Source organism: Muntiacus reevesi, chromosome 20 (genome assembly GCF_963930625.1).
Source record: "Muntiacus reevesi chromosome 20, mMunRee1.1, whole genome shotgun sequence".
NCBI lineage: Eukaryota > Metazoa > Chordata > Mammalia > Artiodactyla > Cervidae > Muntiacus > Muntiacus reevesi.
The window spans coordinates 5,786,355-5,808,410 of record NC_089268.1 but is presented as its reverse complement, the minus strand read 5'-3'; the positions used below and the strand labels follow the sequence as shown (position 1 = coordinate 5,808,410).

The 22,056-nt window shown below is 41.8% G+C and overlaps 1 protein-coding gene across 15 annotated transcripts in view; it reads right to left on the bottom strand.

The window, feature by feature from the left end:
- Window positions 1-22,056, bottom strand: part of DST (dystonin) — a 516,002-nt gene that overhangs the window by 252,837 nt on the left and 241,109 nt on the right. For all 15 annotated transcript variants that reach the window (XM_065912760.1, XM_065912746.1, XM_065912748.1 and 12 more), the window contains 2 exons: window positions 3,187-3,276; window positions 854-931 (listed from right to left, as the gene is read on the bottom strand). In XM_065912760.1, coding sequence (XP_065768832.1) covers window positions 854-931; window positions 3,187-3,276 — 168 coding nt within the window. The remainder of the gene's footprint in view (window positions 1-853; window positions 932-3,186; window positions 3,277-22,056) is intronic.

Genomic DNA, 22,056 nt, shown 5'->3' with positions numbered 1-22,056 from the left:
TTGGAGTTCACTTTTCTCCCATGATTTCTTCTGAAACCTCAAGCGAGCTGGAGACTGTTGTCAGAACTGTTTTTATTTTTAACCACTTCTAAATCACCCAGTTGTGTCTGCTTATAAAATATGAACTACTGCCTCCTCACTATTACATTTGAAAAACATATGCAAAGTTTGAAGTATTATATAAACTTTTATAAAAACAAGCAATTTTGTAAAGTGAGTATAAAGAATATTCTCTCCCCACTACTAATAACTGTTCTTTGACATTCTTAACATTCTGTTGCTACTAAAATGTCGTTAACTTCCCAGGCAAAAGCATTCCAATTCCAACAGAAGGAAAATCAGAAGCTGTTATTCAGATGGTAATGTAGCCACTTACAATTCCTCTGGGCTTACAGCTACAATTAATTTTCTTTTCTTTGGGACAAACTTTTAAAAATATTTTAAAATATCAGTCTCACAAAAGCACAAGCTTAATGGTTATGAAAGTGAAGTCGCTCAGTTGTGTCCGACTCTTTGCAACCCCATGGACTGTATGTAGCCCACCAGGCTCTTCCATCCATGGGATTTTCCAGGCAAGAACACTGGAGTGGGGTGCCATTTCCTTCTCCAGGGGATCTTCCCGATCCAGGGATTGAACCCGGGTCTCCACATGGCAGGCAGACTCTTTCCCGTCTGAGCCACCAGAGAACCTCTGTTAACGATTATTAAATCATTATTAAATCACATTAAATGTTAATGATTAACTCAAAGTCAAATTTAACCTGTTCATTCCCTGTCATAGACCTATGCAGATTTATTCAGTCACACAAGTGTCGTATTATATGATTACAGCTTTGAAATTCAAACATCATACCTGGCGTCTTTTCAAATAGTCAAGTGCAATTTGTACATTCTGGAGTCTGTGAAAACGCATCCGACCCTTCTCTCTGGGCTAAGAAGAGAAAAAGGCAGGGTATAAAAAACATTATATTTTCTGACACCATTGACCATGCTAAATATACTGAATATCCTATATAAAAACACTTTATGCTCGTCATATTGTCAAAACGGTATTTACTGTTTGGGCAAATCCATTAAATTTTTAATGATATTTTAATTTTTTTGAATTACCTGAGATTGAATGTAAGCTAGGGATTTTTCTGAGCATGTTTTACTTAAATAGATCCTTTACTACAAATATTTTATTTAAACAAAAGGAAAAGAGAAAGTACCACAGAATATAGACATTTCATATTCACTATACTACAAGTCTAGCCTACAATTATTTAGCTATGGATGCACTCAAAGAATTAAATACCATTCCCCAATTGCCTTCTTAATAAACTCTAACTCAAGAGGGTTTTTTAATTATACATGTATGGCATGTTAATGAAAATGAGGTAAAGTAGCATGCAGTTAGTATAAAAACCACCAAGAAGGAGAAAGGCAGTAAAGGTTTACTTAGCCATGATACAGGAGAGAGAAAAGCAATTAAAGCCATGTAATATATTTCCTCTTTATTTTATTTTCGTTTTTGCACACAACCGGTTGGACTTTAACAGTCTGACGCTGCCTGGGGATGGATGTGATGACATGCTGTGTCAGGAAAACTGACAAACCGTAATTCTTTTCCTTGATGTTGTTTCCCTTAAGAAACATTACAAGTCAGCAGAAGGGAAACATAAGGAAACAGAGCTGAGAAAATGTTCAACAAAAATACAAAGAATGGAGCTGATAACTGACCACACAAAATCTTCCAAAGGGATAAAAAGAAAACTGAGAGCTGAGCTGAAACGTGAATAGATTGCTGAAGCCAAAGGCAGCAGAATAAAACAGACGGTGGACCACAGACGGGGAAAATAATCCCATATAACAGGAGAAATGAAGGTGATGAATCCCCACTGCATCCACAAAACATACGTTCCAGTGAAAACAGGGGGCTCTGGGGATATGATGACCAAAGAAGCGCATCTGTCTTGCAGAGGTAGGCTCAGTCGACTGAGTGTCATGGGAGTTAAAAAGCTCTGTCAGGACCTAGCATTTAAAACATCCTCCCCAAATAAAATGAGACAGATAAGACAGGCAGAGAATGTCTATCTAATACCGACTGCCAATAGGCGTGACTTAAGGCATAGTCTTAAATATAAAATAAATGTCCATACGTTCCTTCCAAGAAAGCAATGAGCAGTTATGTCTGAAATATCAATTTTGAAAATGGAACTGATGTGCATAAAAATCAGCAGGCTGGTTGTAACTGTAAACCTTCACACTTATACAAAAGGTATATAAACTTCTTTAGCTCAGATGCCATCCTATAGGGTTGCCACTTCCTTCTCCTATAGTTTAAGCACATATGTTCAAATACCATGCAGTGCATAGAGACACAGAAATAAATTTAAAGAGAAAATATGTCCTTTGTCCAATCTGTTGGTCCACACACATCCACCTCCCTGTGGGTCTTTAGGCCTTTGTACCATTCTCTAAAAAGGAGCCAGAAGCCATGGGTTACTCTCTGGTGTTAGCGATCAGCGCACTGTACTGGCTAGGTTAGTAGAGTTACGGGGGCGACACCTACCCCCTTATCCTCATCCTCCACATCCTCATGCTGTTCATATTCGCATGCTTCCGAGGCACTCACCAACCGTAAGGTCTTCAAAAAATCTCGCTCCCTTGGCTAGTGAATACAACAGACAGAAGACAGGACAGCAAATACACAAGACAGACCAGAAATGAAAAGAAGAGCATGAACAGAGCATAATGAAGGAGACCGGGTAGCCGAGAGGGAGAGGGAGGTTCACAGAAGAGGAGATGACACCTGCGGAGGGGGTTAGACCATCTGTCAGAAAGCGCTGCTTACTTCCTTGCTATTGCTGAGTCTTTTAATAGGGGGTTATAGTATGCATCCAAATTCTGCTAAGCATTAAAAACAAAAAAACCCAGGTAAAAAAGAAGAACAGCAGTAGTATTTTAATTACAGAACTGATTACATAAGCAAGGTCTTCAGAGTGTTTCCATCTCCCAAATGCACACCATTTAAAGTCTGAAAATGCTTCAGAATCTAACCAGAACTCTTTTTTCAAGCAGAATTCACAGCAGCTCACAAGATGGATGCTGCAAAAACCTGACAGTTTGTGCTGAAAACATACTAGGTCATATGCAAAAAGGATCACACGTTCCTCCAAATAAATTATGAAATTTGAAACTTACCAAGGTGTCTCCTGAAAGAACCTCTAAGAGAGAGATCAAATTGTGTCCGTCCCTCAAGTCTTCATAGAGATCGTTCACGTGTTTTCGAACCTACAGATAAAAACACAATTTAAAATTTTTGGTTATAGAACTTGGATTATCCTTAATACCCGAACAAGAAAGTGGACAAGGAGAAAACGTTCCTTGTGCGTTCATTCATGCAGTATTTTACACAGGCGGTGCCCTGACCTGAATCACGATTCCTGACCCAGCAGCTGGGGACACTTAACAAGCTGAGTGTTTAGCCCCCCGGCCCCGCGCTGGTCTTCCTGATCTCTGGGTTGCAAAGTTCAGGATGCCAGAGGCACACACTCCCCTTGTTAAAAGTCCAGAGATGTAGCCTGGTTAAAAGGTCCATGAGACTCTAGGTACTCCTTCTGAAAATTCCTGTGAGTCTATGATTATCTCAAAATTAAAAGTTTTTTAAAATATATGCGAGGTTTTAAGGCCTCTATTCAAAATTTCTCTGCACAGCATAAATCTTCCTGTGGTGGAGGGTTTTCTTTTCTTTTCTGAATAGCTTCTTTTTAAATTTTCTATTGGACTACAGTTAATGTACACCGTTGAGCTGGTTTCAGGTGCACAACAAAATGGTTCAGTTATACATATATCGATTCTTTTTCAGAGTATTTTCCCATATAGGTTATTGCAGAGTCCAGAGGAGCGTTCCCTGTATGTCCTTGCTGGTTATCTATTTTATATATAGTAGTGTGTGTGTGTTAAACCCAACCACTGATTTATCCCTCCCGGGGGATAAACCGCATAACCACACTCACTCTAGCTGACAGATAACAAGGCTGGTTTAAGTTTCTTAGTTTATAGCTCAAACCACCAAAGACTTCCCCAAAGCGCTGCTGGTCAGCCACAGAGGGACACCCCCGGCAACGCCGGCCGGCTGTCAGTTTCTGCCGGACAGACACGGTGAGAGCAGGTCAGGAGCCCTCCCCAGCCTGCTCCCCTGGGGCGATGCTGGGCTGCGCGACTTTGCGAGCCAAGGACGGGGTCCAGAAAGAGGCAGAGGCCAGCATTCCCCCACAGCACGTGGAACAGGTCTGCGCGCCCCCCATCTGCGTGGTACACGCAAGAGTCAAACTTCTCTGCACGTGCAAAGTGTCATGTGACTAAACAGCAGAAAGAAACAAAAAGATCCAAAGTATGGTCAAAACTTTCCGACTTTTCACAGCAACTGAAGCTGGAAGCAAGCCTCTGATGGCTAAGACTTTCGGGTCTAAAAAAGCAGCTTAAATACCATTAAATTTTGCTCTGCAGTGACCTAGATGGGAAGGAAATCCAAAACAAGAGGGGATACATGTATACATATAGCTGATTCACTTCACTGTGAAGCAGAAACTCCTGGGACACTGTAGACTAGTTGTTGTCATTCAGCCGCTCAGCCGCGTCCGACTCAGCGACCCCATGGACCGCAGCACGCCGGGCTTCCCTGTCCTTCACTACCTCCCGGAGTTTGCTCAAACCCATCATGTCCATTGAGTCGATATCCCAATTTTAAAATCTTTCAATTAAAAAAAACTTTTAATACTACTAAATTTTATTATCTTAACTGACTACATGCTTTACAGTATGATTTACTGTCAGAAAATATTTGTAATTAGTGAAGAATAAAATTTCCTTCAGAGTTTCATATCAAATTTATCAGCTCCTATAACTAGTATTTGGGGATTTTCTGCCTAAGTCACGGTACTTTTTAATATTCAAGTAATATTCATTTACCCATCTATGCATCATTAGTGACAAATAATGTAAGCATTACACTCAGGCCTAATAGCTTTAAGTAACTACTAATGCCAATAGTACCTATAAAATTACCAGCAAAACTGAAACAGTCAGATTATTTTTAACCAAGTATTCCCATTTTCACAAGTTGACATTTTTATTTTGATTTCCCAATACCCAAGGAATATCAGCTGACTTTTTGGTGTCACAAGATAATTATATAACAGTAAAAGCAAGCTTAAAAATACTTCATTTTTCTAAAAAAAAAAAAAGAGAAGCACATCATAACACATTTCAGACAGTCCTATTTAGAAAATCTATAAATACCTAAGTAAGTTACAAAGAGATTATTCCTTCCATTAAATATTTACCTTCTATTAAATGAATATCATTAAATGACATTCTCCTGAAATACTCAATTACATTGCATAGCCAATTTCCAGGGATCTTTTCAGGAAGAAATCTATGATATACACAACACACACATGTGCAGACAAGCAGCTTTATGAAATGAGTGCTAATACTCAATTTTCTACTCACATATTACAGCACTGTAAGAACTGCCTTGGCCTCATGCAAGCCATAAGCGTGAGTGTAAGGCTAAGGGTCCACTTAAAAACAAGCTGTCCATGGATGGACGAATGGACAAAGAAGACACATGTACACAGTGGAATATTACTCAGCCACTAAAAACACAATCTTGCAACAGAGACCTTGAGGGAAACAGACTAAGTGAAATCAGTCAGACAGAGAACAAATACTGTATGATTTCACTTATAAGTGGAATCTAAAAAGCAACAAATGAGCAAACAAAACAAAAACCATAGACACAGAGAACAGAATGGTGGTTGCCAAGGGTTGGGGCTTGGAAGTGGGTGAAACAGGCCAAGGAGATCAAAAGAAACAAACTTTCAGTTATAAAATAAATAAGACATGGGAATGCAGAGTACAGCAGGGTGGCTGTAGTCAATAATATTGTATCACATACTTGAAAGCTGCCAAGAAACCAAATCCTGAAAGTTAACTTTGTCTGGTGCTGAATGGTATTATAACTAGAATTTTTGATCATCTTATAACACATACAAATGTCAAATCATGAGGTCATACACCTGAAATCAATATAATGCTATCTGTCAATTACACTTCAATTAACAACAACAAAAAAAAACAAGGCAGAAGAGCTAAGCTTGTGAATCTCATGCATATGTGTACATCTAAATCAACACACTCCTCTGAGTACGTCCAGTGTAAGCAGAGAGCAGACTAATTCTTGAGAGACTGAGCAGGAACATGAGAGGCCACGTTATATAAACAATAGTATGCATCTCTTGACCCTGAGGCAGCTGTCGAATCTCTCAAAACAGACAACTCTGTCATGCAGGTCTGACATCTTCAGGAGGGACAGTGGAAGGATGCCCCCGCCCCGGGCAGGAACGAACAGTCAACGTTAAGAAAGCCGGGCGCTCTTGGCCCCCCGTGCCCACCCATGCCTGCCAGAGCCACATTTCAATCCAGACCCACTTCCTCTGTCCTTCTCACTCCAAGACGGCTAAAGATGAGGTGTGATCAGTGGCCAAGACATAGGAACAACCTAAATGTCCATCAACAGATGAACGGAAAAAGGTGTGGTACATACATACAGTGGGATACCACGCAGCCGTTGACAAGGATGGAACGGTGGCCGTTTGTAGCAACATGGACGCACCGAGAGATGATCATACTAAGCGAAGTAAGTCGGAAAGAGAAAGACAAAGACCGCACGATACCACTCACACGCGGAATCAGAAATAGGATACAAATGAGCCGATCTATGACACGGGGCTTCCTGCTGGTTCAGACAGTGAAAAGTCTGCCTCTGAGGCAGGAGACCCGCGTTCGATCCCTGGTCGGGAAGATCCCCTGGGGAAGGAAATGGCAACCCACTCCAGTATGCTTCCTGCCTGGGAAACCCCACGGCTGGGAGAACGTCACAGGCCACAGTCCATGGGGCCGCAAAGAGTCGGACACAACTGAGAAACTCTGACTTTCAGAAACAGAATCACAGACACAGAGAACAGACTGGTGGCTGCCGGGGCAAGAGCACGGGGGACAGATGGAGGGGGAGGCTGGGGCTGGCAGAGGTGAGCTGCAACACACAGGATGGGTGAACAAGGTCCTCTGCACAGCGCAGGGAACAGTACTCAATACCTCGTGATGAGCATCATGGGAAAGGGTGTTGTTCAAAACTCTGTGTGTGTGTGTGTGTGTGTGTGTGTGTGTGTGTGTGTGTGTGTGCTGTAACACACAGGATGGGTGAACAAGGTCCTCTGCACAGCGCAGGGAACGGTACTCAATACCTCGTGATGAGCATCATGGGAAAGGGTGTTGTTCAAAACTCTGTGTGTGTGTGTGTGTGTGTGTGTGTGTGTGTGTGTGTGAGCTGTAACACACAGGATGGGTGAACAAGGTCCTCTGCACAGCGCAGGGAACGGTACTCAATACCTCGTGACGAGCATCTTGGAAAAGGGTGTTGTTCAAAACTCTGTGTGTGTGTGTGTGTGTGTGTGTGTGTGTAACTGAATTCCTTGCCATACAGCAGCAATTAACAAAACACTGTAGATCAGATTTACTTAAATTAAAATTTAAAAGATTAGTTAATTAAAAATCAATTAGAAATCAATTTTTTAAAAGATGAGGTGTGATTCTGAACACATATTTCACATGAAAGCAATTTCACAACTTGCTCTGCCAGACTGAACCCAACTACGGACAAGAGGGAAACTTTCCACCACAAGATGTTCTTTTCCACAACCACATTTATGTGACAATAAAGAAAAATTAAATTAGGCATGTTTAAAGAAGAAGAAGATTAAGCCAAGCAAAGCAAGTAAGGAAAAGAGAAAACATATTACAAGGGAAAAAGGATTTCAGCCGTGCCTCTGCTGCGGGTCTCATGAACCAGTTACCCAACCTCTCGAGGCCTCCGTTTTCTCACCTGCAAAATAAAAGACGGGAAACAGAAAGCCTCAAGTTCAAACTAGAGAACGAGAACTCTGTGATCTGAAAGTAAAACTGTCATCATTTTTAAAAAATCACTGTCAACTTAAAAGAGAAAATATGTCAAATGGAAAGCTGCTAAGAATTTTAGGAAGAAATACAGAAATAGACCAAATCAGCTTCTGTAATGCTTGCAAACATGCTGAGTCATTATTTATCATAGAATACTGCTTATTTTTCTTGTCTCAGGGGGTCATTCTCAGGTTCCAGAGAAGTACTGGATATGAAAAACGCTACCTAAATGTAAGATACCATTATTTTCATCTTCATGGCTCCATATAAAACAAATGCACCATTATTAATAATAATAAAAATACATAAATGGACCTGACCCTGTTTAAGTGCTTTATAAGTAATGGCTCATTTTCCTCACCACAAACAAATGAGATAGAAAAAGAATGTCAACTAAAAATTAAATATCATCATTGTGCAAAACAAAAACTATAGTATTATGAGGAAGGAGTGGTAATGGATGAACTGAGTGAAAGCGACTAGGGTCCTAGACAAATAACCAGTCATGTGATCAATTAGGGGTGAAAAAAGAAGGAAATAGTTCAGCTGCCACAGAAAAACCTTTTATTTTGCCCAATGTCTGAGTCACAGACACGTGGCCTGGTAACTTTCCTTCACAGATGACTGCTAACTGCCAAGAGTTTCAACCTCCCGCTTTCACTTTTTAATAAAACATTCTTTCTTCTCATTTTGGATATTCTCTCCCTGTGGGACAGAAAACTGTCTGAATAAATAGTGCTAGAGGAAATGATGAGCAAGTTGAAAGCACTCTGGGACACTCTGGGGTTAAATTATATAACTTGAGTTACATAACAGGGATGAAGCATCTTTTTCTGTGTTTTTTGAATCCTATGGGATTCTCCCAGAATTTTGCAGGCTTTCTTAAAATGCGGTGCTGCATTGCATCTACAAGCTCACCCCTAGAGGGCGCTCATCTTTTGCTTAGGAGGAGTTTTCCTAAGGAAGGGAAATAGAGGCGAGGTGGGTGGGGTGAGACCACGAACAAGGTCCTGCTGATGACACATAAATATTCCCATTTTATTCCCGATAGAGAATAGAGTAGACCATGCCAGGTCTTTATCATCAAAATGGCTTAACTGCTCAAAACAGCACTCTGGGATTTTTATTTCAGCTTGTAATTGCTTGATTTCACATGGGCTAAATCAAATTCAAGTCTGAAGATCAGGTTGACCTTCAGATATATAAACACAGTTGCTTATGTAATGCTTAAGGATGCCTTTTTCAAAAAGTCTGACTTTTAGTGGTTGATGTCAAACTAGAGGAAAACCTCACTTCCCATATTTATCCTTAGCGCTACTGTAGAGCTGCAGCTCATGTCAGCAAATATTTATTAAGCACTTCTCATACACCAGGGTACCACCTTGCTTTTATTTTTTGGCCACAAAAATAAAAAGGGCTTCTTCACTGCATGAGGCAGGCTCTGTAAGTCAGGGGCTCAGCAGCTGCGGCAGGAGGGCTGAGACGCCCTGTGGCGTCGGGGTCTTAGTTCTCCGACCAGGGACTGAACCCACATCCCTGCACTCCAAGTGGATTCCCCACCACAGACCACCAGGGAAGCCCCTGAACTGAGGCGAAGGGTGCAGACGTGGATTAAAGAGAGCACGCCACCTCTTGAGGCCCACAGGCAGGGATGACAGAAACTTCGTGGGAGTCTGAGAAGGCCTCCCCCAAAGATGGGAGTGTCCCACCTGGAGGAAAGAACTGGACGGGCGCCAGGCGAGGGAGCTCCCAGCTCCAGGGAAGCACAGCATCCGGGATGCCAAGGGGACAGAAGTGGGGATGGGGAGCAGGGGCAGGGCGAGGAGGGCTGATCTCCTGGGTACGGACAGCCTGCCCTGAGCAGAGCCAGCCGCGGAGACCCAAGCAGAATGAGGACACACCATCTCTGAGCAACATGAAAGCTCCCGCACTATCCTGAGCAAACCCAGAAAGAGATGAAGAAGGTCCAGTCGATAGGCGAGGATGCAGGAAAGGTCGCTGGCCGGGAGCACAGAGGCCACGTACTGCCTCGGTGAACCCGGGGGAAAGGGGATGCCTCCCCCAGCAGCAAGGAGCAGACCACGGGCAAGGACGGTCTGGCCCCTCCCAAGGCAGTCCCAAAGCTGAAGGACACGCTACTCTGGCAAACAACCCCTATCTTTAGAAAGGCACATGAATAATAAAGGCTTGCCCCAAGAGGAGCACCTCACAGCCTTGGGTGGAAAGAAATTGGAGACTCAGCTTCAGGCCAAACTACGAATGAAGATGCTATTCAAAGCAATTTTTGAATTCTGAACAAATACATTCAGGAAAAATAAGCAACCACATTCTTGGGGGTGAGCTCCTTACAAGTCCTACTTCAAAAACAAAAATAACCTGCCAATAAGTTACTACATCAATTATTGATAAGTAAATTGATGCTTCAAAAATACACAGAAATGCTTCAAAATGCTACATTCGCTTCCATAGGTGCCTTATCTGAATGGTTGTTTGTTACAAATTTATTTCAGTACTATTTCTTCAAGAATGGTGAAGAAATAAAACCACAGCTCAGATTCTTCCTAAATTACCATAAATTCAAACTGGTTCAGGGAAATATAAAGGGTAAATATCATTATCTGATGTAATAAAAAGGTGGTCATGCTTTTCTCTAGGCAGTGTGTTAGGTCAGCATTAAGGCCACTCACAGTTATCTCCTTCACTGGTTTCTAACCATAAAGTAAAGATATTCATCATACATTTTAAGGTATTAATGAATAAAATAAGAAAGAGTTTTAAACAACTCAGTTGTTGGCCCCAAGTAGTACAAATAATCTGTCTACTCCATAAAGGACATGATTAGTTCTCAGACAAAGAAGATTTCTCTTTTAAGCTTTCAGATGGACAATCTACAAACAATTTTAAAAAACCAAACAAAAACAAAAGGTCTTCTCTAGTCTTTCATTACGAGGTAGAACTACAGGTAGTTAAGTCAGCTTTCTTACTGATAAACACGTTAAGCTTTGGGAGCATTTTGATTATGGTTTTAACCCAGGTACTTCTTATATTTTCTCCTGTACAGTTTCACCATTGTCACAGGAACATTTATAAAAGAAGATTTCAACTTTTAGAAATTTTAAAGGATGAAATTACTTTCTGTAATAATTTGTTTGGGGTTAGGGTGGCTGGTTCTGGTTTAGTTTGGTCTGATTTGGGTCTACTTTTCCTTCTAGTTCTTCCCTTTTACAACAGAAAGACAGATAAAAATCTATTTTTGCACAGGTCTTCCCCTTGGTCTGCAGATCTTTTATGGCCTGCACAACTGTATCATGTCTTGGTGCTCAACAATTATAAATAATGTAATTAAAGGAGAAAAGTAAAATTCAGAAGTCAATTACTCTACATTTTATTATTGTGTATCTGCCCACTGTTTGGAGGGTTGGTTCTCATTAAGGATGTATTCTAAAGAGCCTTCATACTACAATGTCAAACAAAGGAGCCCTGGTTCACAAAGACATCAGTATCATCCACTCCGTGGGAGCTTTAAAAGGGGTGGCGGGGTTGGGGTAGGGGTTAGGTGCACGACAGTCACTGAGGGTCAAAGGCAGGGATGCTTGGCCAGACGGTGTGGGTCTCTCCTTTCAAGTTTATCCAGTGCCCACCCAGCTCATACCTGACATGCATTTTTCTTTAAACCATTTATCACTTCCAGAAATCAAGGACAGTTTTCAATAATAACATCAGGAAATGGGAAGACACCAGTCACCTGGATTTTGACACTCATCTCTCTCCTGTTCACCTTCTTACAGTTTGGGCAAAAGGAAGCAAGACCTGGGGAAAGCAGGTGTCAGAATCACTCTACACTTCTCAGGAATAATTAACGAGCTAGTCGGGGAAATGAAATTTTGATACAGATCTAAGTATGTGACTACAGTGATGTAACAAGACAGATAATGACAACTCTGCAGAATATTATTATAAAAGCAATGCACAATACATGCCAAGTCCTAAACACGCGAAATGAGCCTGAGATGGGGAGCCCATGCTCCACAATCAAAGTGCTATTCCTTTATCACCAACATTTTTAACGAATTCCACTGTTTTCTCAAATTCTACCTTTTACTGGAAAAGTTCTGAAACAGCATTGCACATTTTTCAATACAAATCATGTAAAAAATGTTTAACTTTTTTTTTTCCTTTTCTTTCCCAACTTTATCAAGAAGTACTCTTTTTTTTTTTTGGCCTTGACACAGTACACGGAATTTTAGTTCCCTAACCAGGGACTGAACCCGTGTCCCTTGCATTGGAGGTGTCTTAACCACTGGACATCAGGGAAGTCCCTAAAATATTTTTTTAATTTTAACTTTCATTTTAAATTTAAGTTACAGACATGACGAAACTTACAACTAGTTCAAGAAATGTGTATCTCCTCCATAAACCCTCACTTAGTGACTCTCTGGTATTCCCAATAATCTAAGTTTGGTTCAGATTAACTATTAGAAACTGGAGATGAATTCAAGTAAATACAACCAGTTCCCAGATAAAAATAAGACAGCTCCTGGGATAAAGAAACAATCGGTCATTGCCTCCGAATTCCAAGTCACTTTATCACACTGATATTCTTCTTAACACCTGTCTGTTACCCATTTCAGAGACACTGAGCATGGTTAGTGATAAGATGAAGTAACCTCGGGGGCTGGCCGAGGGAGGGAGGCACCCGGGCCCCCAAGGGTCCAGAGAAGAGCTCTGAACGTGAGGAGGAACAAGAAGGCCTGGGGCAGTTGCTGGGCGGAGAGAGGAGAGTCGAAGAGAGGGGTCACGGTGAGGGACAGAACCTCCAACGACTTGGCAATTCTAATGAAAAGGTCTGCTATGGCCCCCGCTTACCGAATGCTTCTGAGCTGAATCATCTCCTCTGGGGCTTGTGTCAAACACCCGACCGGCTGTCAGAGCCCAGCCTGTTGCACAGTAATTCAGCAGAGCAGTGGACACTTGTCCCGAAGAGGAGCTGCCCTCTCCCTTGGCACCATCTAAAATCCCTTTTACAGGAACCCTCCTACACTGCTGGGAATGTAGATTGCCAACAGCCACTGTGGAGAACAGTATGAAGTTTCCTTAAAAACTAAAAACAGAGCTACCATATGACCCTGCAATCTCACTCCCACGCATGTATCTGGAAAAAAAAAAATCATCATTCAGAAAGATGCATGCAACCCTATGTCCACTGCAGCACCATTTACAGTAGACAAGACATGGCTATCTAAGTGTACACGGACAGATGAACAGATAAGAAGATGTACATATATACAATGGAATACTACTCAGCCCTAAAAAGGATGAAATAATGCCATCTGCAGCAACATGAATGAACCTAGACATTACCGTACTAAATAAAGTAAGTCAGACAAAGACAAATACATGTGGAAGCTAAAAAAAAAAAAAAGATACAAATGAATTTATTTATAAAACAGAAAGAGACTCACAGACATACAAAACAAATTTATGGTCACCAAAGGGAAAAGGGGCGTTGGGGGACAAATTAGAGGAGCTTGGGATTATTACACACACACTATCATACATAAAAGAGGTAAGTGGGCTTGGCTGGCAGTCCAGTGGCCAATATTTCACCTTCCAATGCAGGGGGCACAGGTCTGATCCCTGGTCAGAGAACTAAGATCTCCCATGCCTAGCAGCCAAAAAAAAAAAAAATAAGATAATAAACAAGGTCCTACTGTATATAGCACAGGGAACTCTACTCAGTATTTTGTAATAACCTGTAAGGGAAAAGAATCTGAAAAGTATATAGTATATGTATTTTATATATATATATACTGAATCACTGTTGTACACTTGAAACTAACATGATACTGTAAATCAACTATACTTCAATTTAAAATTTCTTTTAAATACATAAAATAAAATACCTTTTAAGACAACTGTTTATAGCAAAAAGAACCACAATCTCAGGGCACACAAAAAAGTAAAGACCCCGCCGAGCCCTCAAGGAGTAACTTCGCCTCCTCGGCAGAGGACGATGAGCGAGGCTGTGCCACCGGCTGGGATGGTGCCCAGTGACAAGGCTCAGGCCCGGGAGGCGGCAGGGCCCTCTGCAGGCGGCGGGGCAGGGGCTGTGGGCACCGCTCTGGGCAGGCAGCCGGCCAGGAGGGCCGCCCTGGGTCACACCAGCGTGAGCACTTCCCGTGTGCCGTTTGGAGCACTGCGCTTCAAGAGAGGGATGACTCGGGCCGGTGCTTCATGTCTGTTTAAGTCTTAGGACTAGAAAATCTCAGGGTCTCTGGAGCACACGTTGAGGTTCTGAGCCCTTTAAAACACTGTGATGTTCTCTGATACTTCACATGCAACTGATCCACCCTTCTTTACACATAAGCCCAGGTCCTTGAGTCCTTACAAGTAAACAACTGAGACAGCTGGCTGCATCCTCTTCATTAAACCTCTGAAGCAACTGGGATTATGACAAGACAACTGTCGCAGGGAGATGAACACGGAGACTATTTTTAAAGACACCCCCAGATCATGCGATCCCACTGCTTCTGCTCCCAACCATGCTGAAACCTGCCCCCTGTTAAAACGTTTCCTTCAATCCAGATGAAACTCCAAGGCCCCCAGACCCAAAAGTGTGGGCAGAATCATAAATATTAGTTTATCCATGACTAATAAAGAAAATTTTGGACAGATGTTGTATACGCTGTTGTTGAAATGAATCTCTGCCACAGAATTGTACCTTCTGGTGGGAAGATTCAAGCTTAAAAAGCCGGCATCAATTTCTTCAAAGTGATCACCTCCCAGGGATGGAGCAGGAGGCTGGGGTTAGCAGATGTAAGCTACTATACACAGACTGGACAAAAAGGTCCTACTACATAGCACAAAGAAGTCTATTCAATATCCTACACACCACAGTGGAAGAGAGTGTGAAAAACTATGTGTGTGTGTGTGTGTATACATTTTTTTATGGAATATAGGTATGTAAAGATACAGAGTATAGGTAGATACATATAGATATGTAGCTGAATAATTTTGCTGTGCAGAAGAAATTAGCTGTGTAAAACCAATATACTTCAATTTTTTTTTCAGTGATTACCTCCTAAATGACACTGCAATTTTACCAAATTTCCACATTTCAATCTGCTCAGCAGACCTGTGGACCACAGACATTCGCCAGTTAGTCCTCGTGGGCATTCACGACCAGAATCAGAAGCGATGCCCACATATCCTGCATTACTAAAGCCTAAAATCTAAGCGAATCCTATTTTTCCTCCAGTCCCTGTTCTGAACATCCCCTCTTTTAGACAGATAAGTGTCACCAGAGAGCGGCTGGGGCCAGGGACCACCTTGAAACGCAGGGGCCCCGTGCGCAAAGGTGAAGCGGGGACACAGCTGCGGCGCAGCGCACACGCGCCCTGGCGCCCGGGCGGGACAGCTGCACCTCCAGTCCCGAGGGCGGAGCGCGCCGGGAAGGAATGCCGGCTGGACAGTGGCGGTCTCTGCTTGCACTTGCGGGATTCTTTATGCCCGCAATGCTGTTCTGTCCCCACTCCGCCTCTGGCTGTTGGCTCTTACTCTTCCTTCACACTCCAGAGTCACCCAAACCGTGAAAGCATCCCTCCTCTGCCCTCCGTATTCCTTGGCTTACACCAGGACACTGACCATCGTTTTCCTTCAACAATAGTTTCACAAACATGATAGCACAAGCGTAAGACCCTTAAGAGGACAGAGTCTCAGGTCCTCATTATAAATGCTTCGTGCTTCGCACAGTACCCTTCATATAGCAGACAGTCAAAGAAGTTCGGTTCAATAAATAAAAGATGAGCCATCTGTACTTTGCCTGTGACCTTAGCCATGCCCTCAGCCGTGGGCTCCTGAGTCCCTGCCTGGTGAAGGGGAAGAAAAGAGAAACTCAGGACACAGAATCGTGAGCTCCATCACCCACTTCCCAGCAGGGGATCCGTCTCTCCAGGCAGGGCCCACCACGGCATCTGTGACAATCGGTACCTGGCACTGTGTCCTCTCATATAGCTGGAGCTAACAATGCTGCTGAATGACCAACACACAGAGGGAAACCTCCACTCCTGCACCGCATCCTCTAAGTATTCCCCCAACCCATCCAAACTGATCTGGGAAGTGACTGCCAGAAAGGAGTTCAGGGAAACCAAGTTTTAGGAATTAATAAAGAATCTTTTTTAAAATGCTTTTTTAAAAAACTGACATATATAGATCGATGGAACCCAACAGAGTCCAGAAATAGACACATATTTATGGACAATTGTTTTTTATTTTTTCCCACCATACTACACAGCATGTGGAATCTTAATTCCCCAACCAAGGATTGAACCTGCGCCTCCTGCATTGGAAGCCCAGAGTTTTAACCAATGAACTTCCAGAGAAGTCCTAACAACTGGTTTTTCACAAAAGAACAAAAGCAATTCAGTGTTGAATCTTTTCAACAAATGATGCCGAGAAACTAATATTCATCATGCCAAAGGATTCATTTGAACCTTTTCTTCCAAATGGATCAGAGACCTAAATATTGTATGAGAGCTAAAACTATGTAACTCACACACCCTTTGAGTTACTGACTGGCAATTTTGTTCGCACACAGGACATACTTACACTCATCACAATTCATCCGGAATTAAGAACAAGAACAGGGCCCAGAATATAAGACAGGAAGTCAAGCCGTTCCACTCTGGAGGTACACGCAATGAAAATACACTTAAAAGGACTTATGATTTGTATTTATTAAAAATAGTTTCCAAAGTAATCACCTAATAATTAAACCAAAGGACTAATTATAATACTATCGAGGCTAGAAAAACTGGCAATGTCAACCACTTTCACCTAAACAAAAACGGAGATCTATAATAAAAGGGCAAAAACCAAATGGAACAGCCACATTGAAAGGGCTGCCCAGTGACGCAGCTGGGAAACAGACCTATTTTGAGGGACAAGGAACATAATTCCTCAGTTTTCCATCAGCGCGACTTACTGAACTCTTACTTGAAGCAGGTATCTCTTTAATGACTCCATCTCACTCAAAAAGGGTTATCACAGAAAGAAAATCTGACCTAAAAAAATGAAGCAATGTACTGAGTTGGCCTTTTCAAATGCCATTTTTTTAAAAATAAATCGAAGAAAGAAGCACATTCAGAAAATCAGCTGTAAAAAATTAATAAATAAAAATTTTTAAAAATCTCAATTTAACAGAGTCAGGTGACCAGCAGGGGGCGCTCTCACAGCCTGTGATGGCAGCCGAGCCCAGCAGAAGGCCCACCTTCCCAGCCGGCCAGGGCTCAGCCAGTGAAAAGCCATGAGGTCTGTGTTAACGGCAGCCCACCCACCTCCTCTCCCCGCGGTAACAGGGGTCCCCTCCCTTGCGATTCCTGAATGTTCCTGCGACTCCCCTTGGCTGCAGACCCTGTACTGCAACCTTCTGCTGCTCTTGAATAAACCGTCTTTGCTGGAGAAATATCTGGCCATCTGTTTGGCTCAGGACAATGCAGCTATGGTATAAAACTACATTCACTGAACCACAGCAGATCTTACATGTAGGAAAAGAAAGCCATCTTCACAAACGGATTCAGAACAAAGTGAATTCACACAAAACCTTACCCTAAATATAACACAAAACCTCACCCGGAGATAGAGCTCCACAAACATTTTCTGTGAAGAGCCAGGTGGGAAATATTTTTGGCTTTAAGAGTCACATGGAACACCACACAAATGAATGGGCATGCCTGGGTTCAGCATAATTGTTTATGGACACTGAATGCTGAATTTCAAAGAACTTTCATATGCCCCTAAATAATATTCCTCTTTTGATTTGTCTTTAACTCTTTAAAAACTCTAACAGTAATTCTTAACCTGTGGTCTGTACAGAAAGACAGGCCGTGGCCTGGTTTGGCCCTCTGGTCTCTCCCACCAGCACCACCAAGACATTTGTTTTTTTTTTTTTTTTTTTTAATTTTTTTATTTTTCAGTGGGTTTTGTCATACATTGATGTGAATCAGCCATAGAGTTACACGAATTCCCCATCCCGGTCTCCCATCCCACCTCCCTCTCCACCCGATTCCTCTGGATCTTCCCAGCCCAACAGGCCCGAGCACTTGACTCATGCCTCCCAACTGGGCTGGTGGTCTGTTTCACCACAGATAATATACATGCTGTTCTTTCGAAACATCCCACCCTCCCCTTCTCCCACAGAGTTCAAAAGTCTGTTCTGTACTTCTGCGTCTCTTCTTCTGCCCTGAATATAGGGCCATCGTTACCATCTTTCTAAATTCCGTATATATGTGTTAGTATACTGTAATGTTCTTTATCTTTCTGGCTTACTTCACTCTGTATAATGGGCTCCAGTTTCATCCATCTCATTAGAACTGATTCAAATGAATTCTTTTTAACGGCTGAGTAATATTCCATGGTGTATATGTACCACAGCTTCCTTATCCATTCATCTGCTGATGGGCATCTAGGTTGTTTCCATGTCCTGGCTATTATAAACAGTGCTGCGATGAACATTGGGGTGCACGTGTCTCTTTCAGATCTAGATTCCTCAGTGTGTATGCCCAGAAGTGGTATTGCTGGGTCATATGGCAGTTCTATTTCCAGTTTTTTAAGAAATCTCCACACTGTTTTCCATAGTGGCTGTACTAGTTTGCATTCCCACCAACAGTGTAAGAGGGTTCCCTTTTCTCCACACCCTCTCCAGCATTTATTGCTTGTAGACTTTTGGATAGCAGCCATCCTGACTGGCGTGTAATGGTACCTCATTGTGGTTTTGATTTGCATTTCTCTGATGATGAGTGATGTGGAGCATCTTTTCATGTGTTTGTTAGCCATCTGTATGTCTTCTTTGGAGAAATGTCTGTTTAGTTCTTTGGCCCATTTTTTGATTGGGTCATTTATTTTTCTGGAATTGAGCTTCAGGAGTTGCTTGTATATTTTTGAGATTAATCCTTTGTCTGTTTCCTCATTTGCTATTATTTTCTCCCAATCTGAGGGCTGTCTTTTCACCTTACTTATAGTTTCCTTTGTTGTGCAAAAGCTTTTAATTTTCATTAGGTCCCATTTGTTTATTTTTGCTTTTATTTCCAATATTCTGGGAGGTGGGTCATAGAAGATCTTGCTGTGATTTATGTCAGAGAGTGTTTTGCCTATGTTCTCCTCTAGGAGTTTTATAGTTTCTGGTCTTACGTTTAGATCTTTAATCCATTTTGAGTTTATTTTTGTGTATGGTGTTAGAAAGTGTTCTAGTTTCATTCTTTTACAAGTGGCTGACCAGTTTTCCCAGCACCACTTGTTAAAGAGATTGTCTTTTTTCCATTGTATATCCTTGCCTCCTTTGTCAAAGATAAGGTGTCCATAGGTTCGTGGATTTATCTCTGGGCTTTCTATTCTGTTCCATTGATCTATATTTCTGTCTTTGTGCCAGTACCATACTGTCTTGATGACTGTGGCTTTGTAGTAGAGTCTGAGGTCAGGCAGGTTGATTCCTCCAGTTCCATTCTTCTTTCTCAAGATTACTTTGGCTATTCGAGGTTTTTTGTATTTCCATACAAATTGTGAAATTATTTGTTCTAGTTCTGTGAAAAATACCGTTGGTAGCTTGATAGGGATTGCATTGAATCTATAGATTGCTTTGGGTAGAATAGCCATTTTGACAATATTGATTCTTCCAATCCATGAACACGGTATGTTTCTCCATCTGTTTGTGTCCTCTTTGATTTCTTTCATCAATGTTTTATAGTTTTCTGTGTATAGGTCTTTTGTTTCTTTAGGTAGATATACTCCTAAGTATTTTATTCTTTTTGTTGCAATGGTGAATGGTATTGTTTAGATGGCTTCACAGCTGAATTCTACCAAAAATTTAGAGAAGAGCTAACACCTATCTTACTCAAACTCTTCCAGAAAATTGCAGATGAAGGTAAACTTCCAAACTCATTCTATGAGGCCACCATCACCCTAATTCCAAAACCAGACAAAGATGCCACAAAAAAAGAAAACTACAGGCCAATATCACTGATGAACATAGATACAAAAATCCTTAACAAAATTCTAGCAAACAGAATCCAACAACATATTAAAAAAATCATACACCATGACCAAGTGGGCTTTATCCCAGGAATGCAAGGATTCTTTAATATCCGCAAATCGATCAACGTAATACACCACATTAACAAATTGGAAGATAAAAACCATATGATTATCTCAATAGATGCAGAGAAAGCCTTTGACAAAATTCAACACTCATTTATGATTAAAACTCTCCAGAAAGCAGGAATAGAAGGAACATACCTCAACATAATAAAAGCTATATATGACAAACCCACAGCAAGCATCACCCTCAATGGTGAAAAATTGAAAGCATTTCCTCTGAAATCAGGAACAAGACAAGGATGCCCACTCTCACCACTATTATTCAACATAGTGTTGGAAGTTTTGGCCACAGCAATCAGAGCAGAAAAAGACGTAAAAGGAATCCAGATAGGAAAAGAAGAAGTGAAACTCTCGCTGTTTGCAGATGACATGATCCTCTACATAGAAAACCCTAAAGACTCTTCCAGAAAATTACTAGAGCTAATCAATGAATATAGTAAAGTTGCAGGATATAAAATTAACACACAGAAATCCCTTGCATTCCTATATACTAACAATGAAAAAACAGAAAGGGAAATTAAGGAAACCACCAAGACATTTGAAACACAAATACCCTGGGGATAGCAGCACAATGTCCTTACCAGGCCATTCCTGTGAAAGAGATGAATGATCCGACTGCCGCCCCCTTCCCAAAGCAAATTCAGAAGGAAAATGACGAAGGTTTTATAAAATAACATTATCTTGTTCTTTTCTGAAAAGACAAGCAATACTTGCTCTTTGTAGAAAAACTGGAAAATAGTTATGACAAAAGGAGTTATTCTGCAACAAAGGAAAAAAACCCTTAAAGGTAAGTGAACAGGGAAACAGCTCAACATGTACAAAGGTAGGGAGGTGGAAGGTCAGAAATAATCTGCAAGGTGCTGAGCACAGAGTGGATACAGTGGGCCCAAGCTCCCGCTGCACAGCTCTGACGACCTAAGACGACCTGATTGACTTTCCTTCAACTGACTGCCTTCAACTCAAGTCTTAACACAGGTAAAAACACAGAGAGAACATGCTAGAAAAATAAGTGCATGGCATAAAAACGGAATCATCACATGAAATGAAGGATACAAAAGTGTGAAATGAAGTATTTTCTGCTTTAACGCTCTACCAATAAACAAGACTTTTCAAAATGCAAATTTCTGAGCCCAGGTGAAACAAAGCCAGCTATTCAGAAGCCATCGGCTAAGAGATGAGGAGCAGGCGGGTATGAGAGGCACCATCCACCACATTCCCCAAGGTAAACAAGGAAGAAGCAGGTGAACAATAAAAAGCAGGACTGGCCCCCGAGGGCCAGACACATAGGAAAGAAATAATTTCAGCAAGCGGGACACCTGCATCTTCCCACACATAGAAAACTGCTAAATCTCTTCATGTGAGAGATTTCGCTTTCTCTTAATTAACAGTAATCTTTCCATAGACTACCTGCCTTGCTGCAAACCTGTATGTAGCCTGGCTCCTCTCCTGCCCCTCGGAATCCGCTTTCCCCGGGTCACCTGAGGTCCTGTCTCCCCGGCTCAAGTCCAACATCCCCACCGAGTAAAACCTAACTCTCAACTTTTAGGTTGTACATATTTTTTAAGTCGACAGAAGCTTTAAGTGTTCTTAAAACTGACAAGAACAGTTTTAAGAAAGGGACAAAATTAATTCTTCACATATTTAAGAGCTGACATACATGTTTTATACCATGCAGGGGGCGGGGGGGCAGTGCTGACCCAAGCCATGAGGGTGGGAGTTACAGTGAGCAGATTCTGGCCCAGTTACAGCTCAAGCAGACTGAAAGTGTGAGTTATCCGTGAATTAGAAAGCCAACGACCCATAAGAAAGGCTGTGAGAAAACATTCCTGCAAGGACAACCAAATTAACTAGATCCTGTCCAAATCTGGCATTCGAATTAACACAAAATTAATCAGACTT